The sequence below is a fragment of the Lethenteron reissneri genome, chromosome 2 (assembly GCF_015708825.2).
Source record: "Lethenteron reissneri isolate LAM-NWPU_2019-01 chromosome 2, ASM1570882v1, whole genome shotgun sequence".
Lineage (NCBI taxonomy): Eukaryota > Metazoa > Chordata > Hyperoartia > Petromyzontiformes > Petromyzontidae > Lethenteron > Lethenteron reissneri.
This window is the reverse complement of record NC_083780.1, coordinates 14,580,806-14,595,625: the sequence shown is the minus strand read 5'-3', so window position 1 is coordinate 14,595,625 and position 14,820 is coordinate 14,580,806. Positions and strand designations below refer to the sequence as shown.

Sequence of the window (14,820 nt, the reverse complement as noted above, 5' to 3'; positions counted from 1 at the left end):
GCAGAGACACACACACGGTCATTGCGTCATGGAAATTGGTTGACTGGCATTTTCTACCTACTCCACCAACACACGCTTCACGTCAAAATCAATCACAATGAGACAGCTTCCTCTTCTGTCCATCGCGTAAGAGAGACGCAGGGAGACTTCCACCTCCGTGAGACACGTGTGAGACAACGGATACTCACTGGGAGTGGTAGGAGGCTCTGCTCCAGACAATGAAGGTCATATAAAAGAGACAAATAGACAAAGAAAGCATGATCCACATGAATTGTATACACTATTGATATTGTAGTGGGTTCTAATCAGGCGCACACCAAGACTTGGAGGCAAAACGTTCATATACTAACACAACCAACACTTTTCAACGTTCCAAAGTTAACTATGTACATTCCGAGCGTCTATGTACATTACGGGTTAACTACGTGGGGGGTGACCATCATCCCGAACTACCTAACCACTTGAACGGAATCTCTATGTGGTTGAACCAGAACAGCCAACACGTCGTCGGGTCGTCGTGTGCGGCGACCGACGAGCGAGGATCTAAGAAGGCGACTTCTTTCCCGGGTTGAACAGCCACGCTCCCTCTCGGGACTCGTCTGAGAAATTCTGTGGCGTTGGCGTGACCGGACTCCGCCCCTGGTGACGCCCCCCTTCTCGATCCTTCGCGGAGGCTCTGGGTCCACATCACGTGGCCCACTCACCCCCTTCTAGGGACCCCCATGTCCCCTCGTCCGGTCACGTGCTCTGGCGGGTTCACCCAGACTGTCACGTCCTGACCCGACCTCCGTGACATCCGGACTCTGCCCTCTAGTAAGCCTTTATGAATTGGACCCCCACTATCGCCATAGAACGGCTTATTTATGTTGTTACTTTATTAACCCTCGTAGCTCATAGAAAATTGTTTAACAATAATTTGCTATGCTTTCTTACAGGAAAAATTGCTACTTAAGTTTATGCAAAGTGTTTAGTTTAGGGTGGTACCGCGTTTGATGAATTTGCCCTTGAGAATAAACTTTGTATATCAATTACTGTATTAGTATCATTTCTCCAGCCATGTTGTGATCACACAATGATGCACGCATTGATAATGAAGTCCAATAATTTACAGAATGTGTGCAGAAGCTGCCCATTGCGCATCAAAGCAGGGTCCAACATTAACTACAACCACTCTTATAAACATATCTCCTGCCACTTGCTAAAATAACCTCCATTGTTAATGTCATGCATAAATGTTATGCTGATGCAACACAGCTCTACATCATCTGTTTGATGGAATCACATGATGCACAACCCCAAAAAAAGGACTTACCAGTGGTAGTTTCAATGGCTACGGCAGATGATAAAGGTCCAGCCATGATGGAGACAAAACACAAACACAGATGTGCCAAATGGCAAGTCATTTTTAAATCCTTTATATTAAGTTCGCTTGCTTGCTTGCTTGCTTACGACCGTGCAAATCTTTCGGTCGTTTTTTAACCCACTTCCCGTGATCCAATCGAGCTGACATTTTCCACACAGACTCGTTGTGCGTGACAATTATTGTTCGTGAAAAAAAGAAATTCGAAAATTTTACACTTTTTAGGCAAAAAAAAATGTATTTTACATTTATTCAAATAGAACTCATTCATGGCTTTGGCTGAACGTCACAGTGTAGGAGCCCATAGCGTGACACCTCCACAGGCCCTGGCGGAGTAGCGCAGTTGGTAGCGCCCTAGCTTCCCATGCCAAAGGTCGCGGGATCGATACCCGCGTCCTCCACAGGCGAATATATTTTTAAATCCTTTATATTAAGTTCACTTGCTTGCTTGCTTGCACGCTTACGACCGTGCAAATCTTTCGGTCGTTTTTTAACCCACTTCCCGTGATCCAATCGAGCTGACATTTGCACACAGACTCGTTGTGCGTGACAATTAATGTTCGTGAAAATTTTTTTCCAAAATTTTACACTTTTTAGGACAAAAATATTATATTTAATTACCAATTGCTTAATGGTGGCAGGCAATCATCTGACCCATAGGTGGCAGCCATCTCAAGCCAGAGGACGAGAGGATTCTAGCCGCCACGCATATAAAAGATTTATAGTGAAAAAATTTGTTTTTACGGGTTATACTTATTAATTGCAATTTTTTAGTAGGTCTTTGTTGATGTTCGGGAATAAATAAGTATGCAAACGTAAGGAATTATAACTTACAAGTTCAGGTTGTCTGCTTTTGGACAGTAATTAGTTGTGCACAATGTAGAACAATAAAATAAGGTGAATAAAAGGGGATGTTAACGAGCACAATTGTTTTCTCAAGTAGATTTGTTCTAAACATTTTAGAACGAGATTGGGAAGATGCACCAATGTGTACAGTTACCACCATTGTCAGGATACATTATGTGTGTACAGTGCAATATAGACAAATGTAGATGCACACACAAACAGGTGCAAACTACAATGGCGACCTCACCGTAAAATTCGCAGTTGCTGCCATACCACGGTGGGATGCAGTCGCACCGGTAGTAAGGGTAGTCGTATGGCTGATCCACACAGGTACCCCAATTGCCACAAGGGTTGTTCTGGCACACACCTGCAGAGACACACACACGGTCATTGCGTCATGGAAATTGGTTGACTGCCATTTTTTTCCTACTCCACCAACACACGCTTCAAGACAAAATCAATTGCGATGAGACAGCTTCCGCTTCTGTCCATCGTGTAAGAGACACACAGGAAGACTTCCACCGCTGTGAGACACGCGTGAGACAACAGATACTCACTGGGAGTGGTAGGAGGCTCTGCTCCAGACAATGATGTTGATATGAAAGAGACAAATAGACAAAGAAACCGTGATCCACATGAATATTATATACTATTGCCATTGATCCTCAAAGCTCATAGCAAATTGTTTAACAATAATTATATATATGCCTTCTTACAGGGAAAATTGCTACTTAAGTTTGTGCAAAATATTTAGTTTAGGTTAGTATCACCTTTGATGAATTTTCCCATGAAAATTGCCATTGTTTAACAATTTCTGTGTGAGCATTATTTCGATAGCCATGTGATCAAACAATGATGCACGCATTGTTAATGAAGTCCACTAATTTATAGGATGTGTGCATAAGCTGCCGTTTGAGCATCAGAGCAGGGTCCAACATTAAATACAACCACTCTCATCAACATATCTGCTGCCTCTAGCTAAAATTATCTCCATTGTTAATGTCATGCATCAATTTTATGCTGATGCCACACAGCTCTACATCATCTGTTCGATGGAATCACGTGATGCACAATCCCGATAAAAGAACTTACCAGTAGTCGTGGTGACTACGGCAGATGATAAAGGTCCAGACATGATGGAGACAAAACACAAACACAGATGTGTTATTGTTGCTTTCGGGTATAAATATGTATGCAAACGTGAAGCATTATAATGTGTAAGTTCAGGCAGTCTGCTTTTGTACAGTAATTAGTTTTGCAATATATAGAACAATAAAATGAGGTGAAGAAGAGGGAATGTTTACGAGCACAATTGTTTTCTCAAGTAGATTTGTTCTAAACATTTTAGAACATTGGGAAGACGCACCAATGTGTCCAGTTACCACCATCGTCTGCATACATTACGTGTGTACAGTGCAATATAGACAAATGTAGATGCACACACAGACAAGTGCAAACTACAATGGCGACCTCACCGTAATATTCGCAGTTGCTGCCTGACCAGGGTGGGATGCAGTAGCACCGGTAGTAGGGGTAGTAGTATGGCTGATCCACACAGGTACCCCAATTGCCACAAGGGTTGTTCTGGCACACACCTGCAGAGACACACACACGGTCATTGCCTCATGGAAATTTGTTGACTGGCATTTTCTACCTACTCCACCAACACACGCTTCACGTCAAAATCAATTGCGATGAGACAGCTTCCACATCTATCCATCGCGTAAGAGAGACGCAGGGAGACTTCACCGCCGTGAGGTACGCGTGAGACAACGGATACTCACTGGGAGTGGTAGGAGGCTCTGCTCCAGACAATGAAGTTGATATGAAAGAGACAAATAGACAAAGAAACCGTGATGCACATGAATTGTATACACTATTGCCATTGATCCTCAAAGCTCATAGCAAATTATTTAACAATAATTATATATATATGCCTTCTTACAGGGAAAATTGCTACTTAAGTTTGTGCAAAATATTTAGTTTAGGTTAGTATCACCTTTGATGAATTTTCCCATGAAAATTGACATTGTTTAACAATTACTGTGTGAGCATTATTTCTATGGCCATGTGATCAAACAATGATGCACGCATTGTTAATGAAGTCCACTAATTTACAAAATGTGTACAGAAGCTGCCTGTTGTGCATCAGAGCAGGGTCCAACATTAAATACAACCACTATCATCAACATATCTGCTGCCTGTAGCTAAAATTATCTCCATTGTTAATGTCATGCATCAATTTTATGCTGATGCCACACAGCTCTCCATCATCTGTTCGATGGAATCACGTGATGCACTACTCCGATAAAAGGACTTACCAGTAGTCGTGGTGGCTACGGCAGATGATAAAGGTCCAGCCATGATGGAGACAAAACACAAACACAGATATGTTATTGTTGCATTCGGGTATAAACATGTATGCAAACGTGAGGCATTATAATGTATAAGTTCAGGTAGTCTGCTTTTGGACAGTAATTAGTTGTGCACAATGTAGAACAATAAAATGAAGTGAAGAGGGAATGTTTATGATCACAATTGCTTTCTCAAATAGATTTGTTCTAAACATTTTAGAATTACATTGTGAAGATGCACCAATGTGTCCAGTTACCATCATCGTCTGCATACATTACGTGCGTAGTACGTGCATTTTAGACAAATGGAGATGCACGCACAAACATGTGCAAACTACAATGGCGACCTCACCGTAATATTCGCAGTTGCTGCCTGACCAGGGTGGGATGCAGTAGCACCGGTAGTAGGGGTAGTAGTATGGCTGATCCACACAGGTACCCCAATTGCCACAAGGGTTGTTCTGGCACACACCTGCAGAGACACACACACGGTCATTGCCTCATGGAAATTTGTTGACTGGCATTTTCTACCTACTCCACCAACACACGCTTCACGTCAAAATCAATTGCGATGAGACAGCTTCCACATCTATCCATCGCGTAAGAGAGACGCAGGGAGACTTCACCGCCGTGAGGTACGCGTGAGACAACGGATACTCACTGGGAGTGGTAGGAGGCTCTGCTCCAGACAATGAAGTTGATATGAAAGAGACAAATAGACAAAGAAACCGTGATGCACATGAATTGTATACACTATTGCCATTGATCCTCAAAGCTCATAGCAAATTATTTAACAATAATTATATATATATGCCTTCTTACAGGGAAAATTGCTACTTAAGTTTGTGCAAAATATTTAGTTTAGGTTAGTATCACCTTTGATGAATTTTCCCATGAAAATTGACATTGTTTAACAATTACTGTGTGAGCATTATTTCTATGGCCATGTGATCAAACAATGATGCACGCATTGTTAATGAAGTCCACTAATTTACAAAATGTGTACAGAAGCTGCCTGTTGTGCATCAGAGCAGGGTCCAACATTAAATACAACCACTATCATCAACATATCTGCTGCCTGTAGCTAAAATTATCTCCATTGTTAATGTCATGCATCAATTTTATGCTGATGCCACACAGCTCTCCATCATCTGTTCGATGGAATCACGTGATGCACTACTCCGATAAAAGGACTTACCAGTAGTCGTGGTGGCTACGGCAGATGATAAAGGTCCAGCCATGATGGAGACAAAACACAAACACAGATATGTTATTGTTGCATTCGGGTATAAACATGTATGCAAACGTGAGGCATTATAATGTATAAGTTCAGGTAGTCTGCTTTTGGACAGTAATTAGTTGTGCACAATGTAGAACAATAAAATGAAGTGAAGAGGGAATGTTTATGATCACAATTGCTTTCTCAAATAGATTTGTTCTAAACATTTTAGAATTACATTGTGAAGATGCACCAATGTGTCCAGTTACCATCATCGTCTGCATACATTACGTGCGTAGTACGTGCATTTTAGACAAATGGAGATGCACGCACAAACATGTGCAAACTACAATGGCGACCTCACCGTAATATTGGCAGTTGCTGCCTGACCATTGTGGGCTGCAGTAGCACCAGTAGTAGGGGTAGTAATAAGGTTGATCCACACAGGTACCCGAATTGGCACACGGGCTGGATTGGCAGACACCTGCAGAGACACACACATGGTCATTGCGTCATGGAAATTGGTTCACTGCCATTTTCTTCCTACTCCACCAACACACGCTTCACGTGAAAATCAATCGCGATGAGACAGCTTCCGCTTATATCCATCGCGTAAGAGAGACGCAGGGAGACTTCCACCTCCGTGGGACACGCGTGAGACAACGGATACTCACTGGGAGTGGTAGGAGGCTCTGCTCCAGACAATGAGGGTCATATAAAAGAAACAAATACACAAAAAAATCGTGATCCACATGAATTGTATATACTATTGCCATTGATCCTCATAGCTTATTGCAAATTGTTTAACAATAATTTTATATATATGCCTTGTTACAGGAAAAATTGCTACTTACGTTTGTGCAAAGTGTTTAGTTTAGGTTAGTATCACCTTTGATGAATTTTACATTGAAAATTTACATTGTTTAACAATTTCTGTGTGAGCATCATTTCGACGGCCATGTGTTCAAACAATGATGCACGCATTATAAATGAAGTCCACTAATTTACAGGATCGGTGCAGAAGCTGCCTGTTGTGCATCAGCGCAGGGTCAAACATTAAATACATCCACTCTCATCAACATATCTCATGCCTGTTGATAAATTGATCTCCATAGTTAATGTCATGCATCAATTTTATGCTGATGCCACAAAGCTCTACATCATCTGTTCGATGGAATCACGTGATGCACAACTCCGATACAAGAACTTACCAGTAGTCGTGGTGGCTACGGCAGATGATTAAGGTCCAGCCATGATGGAGACATAACACAAACACAGATGTGCCAAATGGCAAGTCATTTTTTATTGCAGTATTTTAGTAGGTCTTTGTTGCTGTTCTGGTATAAATATGTACTCAAACGTGGCGCATTATAACTTTCAAGTCCAGGCAGTCTGCTTTTGGACAGTAATTAGTTGTGCACAATATAGAACAATAAAATGAGGTAAAGAAGAGGGAATGTTTACGAGCACAATTGTTTTCTCAAGTAGATTTGTTCTAAACATTTTAGAATGACATTGTGAAGATGCTCCAATGTGTCCAGTTACCACCATCGTCTGCATACATTACGTGTGTACAGTGCAATATAGACAAATGTAGATGCACACACAAACAAGTGCAAACTACAATGGCAAGCTCACCGTAATATTGGCAGTTGCTGCCTGACCAGGGTGGGATGCAGTAGCACCGGTAGTAGGGGTAGTCGTATGGCTGATCCACACAGATACCCGAATTACCACAAGGGTTGTTCTGGCACACACCTGCAGAGACACACACACGGTCATTGCGTCATGGAAATTGGTTGACTGGCATTTTCTTCCTACTCCACCAACACACGCTTCACGTCAAAATCAATCGCGATGAGACAGCTTCCGCTTCGATCCATCGCGTAAGAGAGACGCAGGGAGACTTCCACCGCTGTAAGGTACGCGTGAGACAACGGATACTCACTGGGAGTGGTAGGAGGCTCTGCTCCAGACAATGAAGGTCATATGAAAGAGACAAATAGACAAAAAAAGCGTGATCCACATGAATTGTATACACTATTGCTATCGACCCTTAACGGGGAAAATATGAAACAATTTGGCGCAGTGTCTTAGTTTAGGTTGGTGCAACAGAGACATTTGAGCTACATAATTCCCTTTTACCAGTTATTAGTATTACTGCGGACATGTTGTGACAATGCAATGGTGCACGTCTTATTAAGTCCACTAAATTGTAGAATATGAGCACAAGCTACCGAGTGTACATTAGAGAAGTGGCCAACATGAACTACATCCACTCTTAATCATACATTTATTCCCTCTTGGCAAAATCTCCAATTTTAATGTCGAGCATCTACTTCATGCCGATGCCACACAGCTCCCCATTGTCAACCACACTGCCCAGTCTGCTCAATGGAATAACGTGATGCACGCAACACCGATGAGAGAGGACTTACCGGCGGTAGTCCTTAAAGTGCCGACTGTGGATGACGAAAGTCCAGTCATGCAGGAGACACAAACACAAGTGTGCCAAGTCATTTTCATTGCAGTTTTAGAAAACCTAATTGCTGCTTTCAGGGCAAATAAGTGAACGGGAGTCTGCACGAGTCGCCCTGGCGAGGGAAGCGGATGCTTACAGGGCATTCTAGATTTGAAGCTTTCGTGACTGCAAGGATTCATATTCTTAGTTTTTTCGGTAAAGTCACGTAGGTAAAAATTTAAAATTAAAAGTAATAAAAGTAAGTAAAAATAAAATAAAAATCACGACGTTTCGGAGGCAACACAAGCTTCCGTCTTCAGGTGAAGACGGAAGCTTTTTATTAATTTAAATTTTTTTGCTTACAGGGCACACAAATTGTTGTTGTTGACTCCAGAATTTGCTTCCGCAGAGCCGTGAACCTTTATTCCAACACCTCTTTACAAACCCTCTCTCAACTCCTCTTTCCCACCAATCCAGTAAACCCTCGCTGTGCGCGAAATCTGGATTCACGAGTAACTAAATGTATAACACCACTTCAGTGCTGGCGACCTGTCAGACTCGACGGTTCGGCACGCCCCCACGGCTGCCCGCTTTGTCCTCAAGTCTCGCAGTAATCGCGCTCTGAACTCGCTGTTGTTGCATTTTGTGTTTACTTTGTACCTACTTACAGTACGACTCGTTTATACATTTTGGTTTAAACGAGTCGACTCCGATGTCCATTAAAAAGAACGCGAGAATGCAATCTGGGAATATGTTGTTGCCATCGCTCCCCAGAGGGCTCAAATAATAACCATGCTTCGCTATGAAACGCCCGCATCTCCAGAGCAGTCATCCTGAATTCATCACCAGCAACCTCCATCATCGTCATCGTTAAAGCTAACGAAAAAACAAGTCATTATTTATACTTCATTATCTATTGTGGTTATCATTTCTAAACATTTATCATTTCCCGCTTGCTCTATGTTAACTCGTACCAGGAACGTAACCACATTTGCCTTTCGTATTGCAACGAGGCTTCTGTATTCGCGAGCGTTTTTAGGGATGTAACCCTTCGCGGACATAGAGGGGTTTACTGGGTACATATTTTGGGAGTGTTTGCCCCAATCCCCTTTTTCGCGCCTTTCCTCATTCCTCTGGGCATAGTCCCTCGTTTATTTTCGTGACTCCAACATGAAAATCCTGGCCACGTCCACCCCCCCCCCCCCCCAGACCACTTACATATGCAAACGTGACGCATTGCAACTACTCGAAGATGATAACGGTCCAGGGCATGATGGAGACAACGCACAAACACAGGTCTACCAAATGGCGAGTCATTTTTCATGACAGTCTTTTTTAAAGTAGGTCATTGTTGCCGTTCGGGTGTTATGCATGACAACGTAAATGGTACGGGATGTCTGCTTTTGGATGGTAATATTGTGCACTGTACAGAAGTATACAGATGCATAACGCAAACTCACTACAAGCATAAACTTTAATTGTTTAGCATTATTTACTGCTTTCGTTTCAAAAACTACAGGTTGCTGCTATCTTGCTCGGGTCTGCTGAGGCCAAACAGCCAAATTGGTTTTCGGGGAAAAGATTCCACCCAGCTCCCCCTAATTCAAGAAGTGGCCACGCGGCCAAATGCAGTCAGTCGTACAACTCCACCTTCATAGGGAAGGGATCGTACAAATCGCCAGGTGAGACAGGCCCCACCATCCAGCATCACCGGCACAGGTGGGCCAGCACTGTGCACGAGATGGCTCAGCCGGTGGTAGTCGTCATTGGTAACCAATCATTTGCTGACCCATCGCAATAAAGTTCAATATAGTTCTTAATTAAAAGTGTGAATTCACACACACAAAAACCCCATCTTCATTAACCATTAACTTAATGATCAAATATGTACAGTCATTAAAATTAAATTTAATGTAAGATAAGTACGGAAATGTTGTTGTGTTTACCCCTGTAAGTTATGCAAGGGTGATCGCAAGGAAATACATTTGCTCCCCTCATTATCACCTACCAGTGTTCTCTCAAGAACATTTCTTTAAAACAAAGACATTCGAACAATGCAACTCATTTTTCCAGTCGCTATCATTCCGTTGCATTCCGCGTGCTGTTACACGAACAAATGTAGATGCGCACACAAACTACAAAAGGCGCTCTCACCGTAAAATTGACATTGGCTGCCCTCCCATTCCGATGTGCAGTAGCACAGGTAGTCGGGGTAGGTCCAACGATCCTCGCAGGTACCACCGTTCATGCACGGGGACATTTTGCATGCGACTGTGTCAACTGTCATTCCAAGGACACGCAATTTGTAACGGGGTGAGCAGTCGTATTCCATGTACATCGTCGACATTTGGCAGCACGTTATCATTTTAAATCGCGTCAGGTGTTGCTCCAACAGTGAAGGGAAGACATTGTAGGCTTCCCATTATGTCACGTGAACATCCGTGTGCGTACTCTTGCAGATACGGGAGAGGGCAGCCAACTTACCAGGGGTACGTCCTGCTTCTGAGAAGGCGACGATATTTGAAATAGAAATACAAACATGAACATACGGTGACGCAGGTGGCAGTAGGTAGATAAATCGATACATTATTGTAATCCATCACTTTCGTGAGTAAACATAAACACGGTAAATACACAGTGGTATATGTGTTGACAGTGCTAAGGTTATAAAATGGCAGATGTTTCGTGGTGCGATCCAGGACGACATCTTGTCATAGCATTTTCCAACCACTGCTGAATTTGTCCCAAAAAAACACTGCAACTCACTCTCCAAATCCCTCATCTTTAAATGCCAGATGATCCAAAATGCCACCACCAGACTCGTCAGACACACTCATGAACGAGACCACATCATCCAAATACTACTCCAAATCCTCCGCTGCCTCCTAATCCAATCCCAGACCAAATGATAACACATGCCATCATCAAGATCCTCCATGTACTCGTCCTGAGCTAAGGCTTACGTTTTCCTTTTTTCACTGCCTATGACTGACTGTCTCTTATTACTAAGTATATTGAGATGCCCTTACGATTTTATTGCAATGTAAAACCAAACTGTAATGCACTGCAAATGTTACCAGGTGAGGTGACAGCCTGCAACTGAATGAATGTAATGCTTCTCGGTGTAGCAGATGATTACAAAGTAATAATGAAGGACTTACTGTGAGTGGTTTCGTGTCCTGCAAACAAATAACGTCCAGCATCTTAGAGACAAACTCAAACATATTGTGATCAATTGCTAATTTATATTTATGTCCTTGTGTTTAGTTATTATTATTGGTAGACCACACAGGTAAGAAGTTGTACAGAGTGAGAGGAGGGTGAAGGTTTGGCCCTTTAAGCAAAGTGACATCTTCCTGCGCTTTACAACAGGAGTTCCCAGCGTTATTGCGAAAAGTTGAAGTTTGCCTGCATCTGACGAGTGCATAAAAGCACACTCTGTACCACACGCTGTACCGATGTATATACGCATGCAATGCTGTCGTCCCCTACTCAAGGAAAGTGGAATCCTTCGTCACTGTAGGGTACCAACAGAGAAAACAACACCTCACGTTTGCCCGAATAGAGAGATGCACGCATCACTATTTGCGCACCTTGGACACCACCGAGACTGCAGTCGAGGCCATTCTCACCGGGATGGTCACAAGTCCCCAGGTTGCAGAATAGCCGACTTACGGAAATACGAGTTTACGGAAATGCTCCCATGAATCGTGTTTAAAAAAATATCAACATGTGGATATGTTCGCGTTAGTTACGTAAGGGGCAAATAGTGCAGCGCGGTGAGGTCGCGGATGAATACCGCGGTACGAGGCGTAAGCCCGAGCTTCACCGGGATCAAGGTCAATGGAATTGTTGGTAACGTTATGTAATTATTTTCATTTTGTAGCATTACATGTTTGTTTTCTATGCTTAGAACTATATTGTTTTCCACGTTTCTATTGCTAGTTGTTTTTTTCATTTTAAGTTTATTTCATGAGTTATTTACTGTGTGCACTTTATTTAACACAATGACACTTCGAACACTCATGTCTCAGCCCAACAGTGATCGGAGAATCTAGGCCTGGCCTAATGCACAGTAAACAGACATTCCGAAGTGAGTGCTTTATTGATAACCAATAAACCTTAAAATATTTCGTGGTACTCATAAACAATGGGATACAGTATATGTTACATTAGTTTAATAATGGGTAGTGTTAGGGTAGATATTCGATTAAAGGAAAGAACCATAGCAAGTGCAGAGTGTATGTACCACGATACGATAAGGTAGTGATCGAGAATGGACTATGGCGCGATGCAGTCCTGATAAAAAAAAACGGTAGGGTAGGCACAGCTATTTCCGGCTATGGGATTTTATCGTTGATTTTGGGGGAAAATTGTTCAGTTTCCTAAAATAGAGAAAATTCGGGTTACGAATCGTTCTTGGGAACCTAACCCTTCCGTAACCCGGGGAGTGCCTGAAACCTGGGTTTCAGCTGCACTGGTAGTAGGGGTAGTAGTATGGCTTTTCCATACAGGTGTAGTGACATATGACATCACTACTGTATCGGGTCTGTATACACATGACGTCACTGCTATGTTGGGTCTGTACGCACATGACGTCATTGCTATGTTGGGTCTGTACGCGTGACGACACTGCCTGTTTGGTATGGAAACTGTTGATGGGTGCCACGGGGGTGGTTTTCAGGCCATGGCACTCCGAGTGACCCCGTCTGGGCACGGATCCAGGAGGGGGCCAGGGGCCCTGGGGGACCCTGGGGGTCACAAATAGTGATCACTGTTACATTGTTTTATAGCTTTATTTTGGTGATTTCGAAAACGTTTTGGTTTAGCCATGTTTGTTTGTTGTAGTACAGAGTTAGACTGATAACTTTAATCTAAATTGGCTTATGGTTGTTATTGTTTGACTTGCATCCCACTGGGATTTTTGCACACAGCGTTGGTGTACGGTGCTTTTTCTTGAAGACTTTGCTGTTTTTTCCTGGATTTTTCTGTTTGCGCATAGTCAATTTAAGATGTTTCTTGTTCATGTTTTTGTTTGTTGCGGTTGCACCCGATTCAAGAGCCGAATGGCTCATAGAGCTGGGCTGTTGGTGCCTGGGATGAAGCCGTCTCATGAAGACTCTGAAGAAAGAAGCCTCCAGACATCGTGGCGAAGCAGAAGCCCTCCTGGCTTGGCCACGCCAAGTAGTACCCGAGTGTTAGCGAGAGTAGGACGGTGGTCACCACCTTATGTGTAGGGTGTGTTGCAGTTGTGTTGCAGTTGTGTTAAATAAATAGTGTTGCCTCCACACGAGTGTAAGCGCCTCAATCGAACCATTACACAGGTACCCCCATTGACACACGAATTATACTGGCACCGCCCTACAGACACACGCACAGCCATTGCGCCATGGACATTTAGTTGACTGGAATTTTCAAACCGCCAACAGCCTCTTCATCACAACATTAAACTGCGACGAGACTTTCACCACCGTGATGTATGCGTGAAACACCGGATACTCACTGGCAGTGGTAATAGGCTCTGGTCCAGACAATGAAGGTGATATGAAAGAGACAAAGAGACGCAGTCATTATATTGTAACTTAAAGGTCGCGATTATATGCTCATTTCAGGCTTAAGGACATTCATAAAAATGCAAACTCACACTCAAGTCATCTTCTTTACATTGTTTAATATGGGCAGTCGCCGACTGACAAACATCCGCACTAATGAACGAGCCACCGTTAGATTCTATTATTTTTAACTGTCCAACTACGAACGTACAGTCGTGCTTACGAACCAAACCGCGGATCTATTTTGTTCAACGGACCGATCCTCCGCGAGTTCCAGGGGCAAGTGCTATGAGCGAGCACCTATGAAGGGTAGCCCTGTACACGAGGGAGTGGGTGGCCAGCACCACGCCTGACCGTCTTTGTCTCCCAAGTGGCGATGTTTAAACACCTCGGAGAGTCCCAGGACTGGTTCAGATAATCTTATCAGCTCACACACAAGAGGTGTATTTCATCATAAAAGTGTGATTCTTCCAGATTACAAAGAAATCAATGGAAAGCATCCAAGTCTAACAGAGCGAGGGTGAGGCCGGGCAATAGTAGATATGTTCTGCTCACCAGGGGGAGGCGTAGGAACTGCTCCAGGTAATTAGGATGAAGCCAGTTGAAAAAGACAAAAGTTTATTATTTGTGGTCAAACCGTGACATTTATTGCATTTTACAGCTCAACCCGTGACATTTATTGCATTTGAATAATCAAACGTGCGCTACTGCAGCGACACACTCGTCAACGGGGGACTCACCATAGTAGTCGCAGTTGCTGCCCGACCACGGCGAGATGCAAGCGCACCAGTAGTTGGGGTAGTACAAGCTATCGTCGCAAGTCCCTCCGTTGAGACATGGGTTGGACTGGCAGCCAGCTGCAGCAAGAGGCATTAAAGGGAAGGGTGCATGATCGGTGTGTCGCTTTTATGCAAATCAAGTCACGTTTTGTTTTGGTTAAACCCGGAGAGAGTTGGAGAGACCAGCAGAGTCCCGACCGTGCAAGAGTGACCTGAGTACAACGTGCACAAGGCCCTCAACAATATTTG

At 43.3% G+C, this 14,820-nt stretch overlaps 1 protein-coding gene and 1 long non-coding RNA gene across 2 annotated transcripts in view; both read right to left on the bottom strand.

The window, feature by feature from the left end:
* Positions 1-1,312: 1,312 nt before the first annotated feature.
* On the bottom strand, positions 1,313-4,009 carry LOC133341382 (uncharacterized). Its single transcript, XR_009755040.1, has 6 exons — positions 3,991-4,009; positions 3,682-3,801; positions 3,299-3,313; positions 2,764-2,781; positions 2,454-2,573; positions 1,313-1,330 (listed from the first exon to the last, which is right to left on the bottom strand). It is a non-coding gene; the product is annotated as an uncharacterized LOC133341382 (long non-coding RNA).
* A 306-nt stretch (positions 4,010-4,315) lies between these two features.
* LOC133341907 (deleted in malignant brain tumors 1 protein-like) overlaps positions 4,316-14,820 on the bottom strand; it is a 49,763-nt gene continuing 39,258 nt past the window's right edge. The window contains exons 32-48 of the mRNA XM_061550733.1: positions 14,533-14,649; positions 14,348-14,365; positions 13,744-13,761; positions 11,402-11,419; positions 10,725-10,742; positions 10,395-10,520; positions 8,218-8,241; positions 7,728-7,745; positions 7,418-7,537; positions 6,991-7,005; positions 6,454-6,471; positions 6,144-6,263; positions 5,759-5,773; positions 5,222-5,239; positions 4,913-5,032; positions 4,528-4,542; positions 4,316-4,344 (exon numbers count right to left, since the gene is read on the bottom strand). Of these exons, the coding sequence (XP_061406717.1) occupies positions 4,316-4,344; positions 4,528-4,542; positions 4,913-5,032; positions 5,222-5,239; positions 5,759-5,773; positions 6,144-6,263; positions 6,454-6,471; positions 6,991-7,005; positions 7,418-7,537; positions 7,728-7,745; positions 8,218-8,241; positions 10,395-10,520; positions 10,725-10,742; positions 11,402-11,419; positions 13,744-13,761; positions 14,348-14,365; positions 14,533-14,649 (827 nt within the window). The remainder of the gene's footprint in view (positions 4,345-4,527; positions 4,543-4,912; positions 5,033-5,221; positions 5,240-5,758; positions 5,774-6,143; positions 6,264-6,453; positions 6,472-6,990; positions 7,006-7,417; positions 7,538-7,727; positions 7,746-8,217; positions 8,242-10,394; positions 10,521-10,724; positions 10,743-11,401; positions 11,420-13,743; positions 13,762-14,347; positions 14,366-14,532; positions 14,650-14,820) is intronic.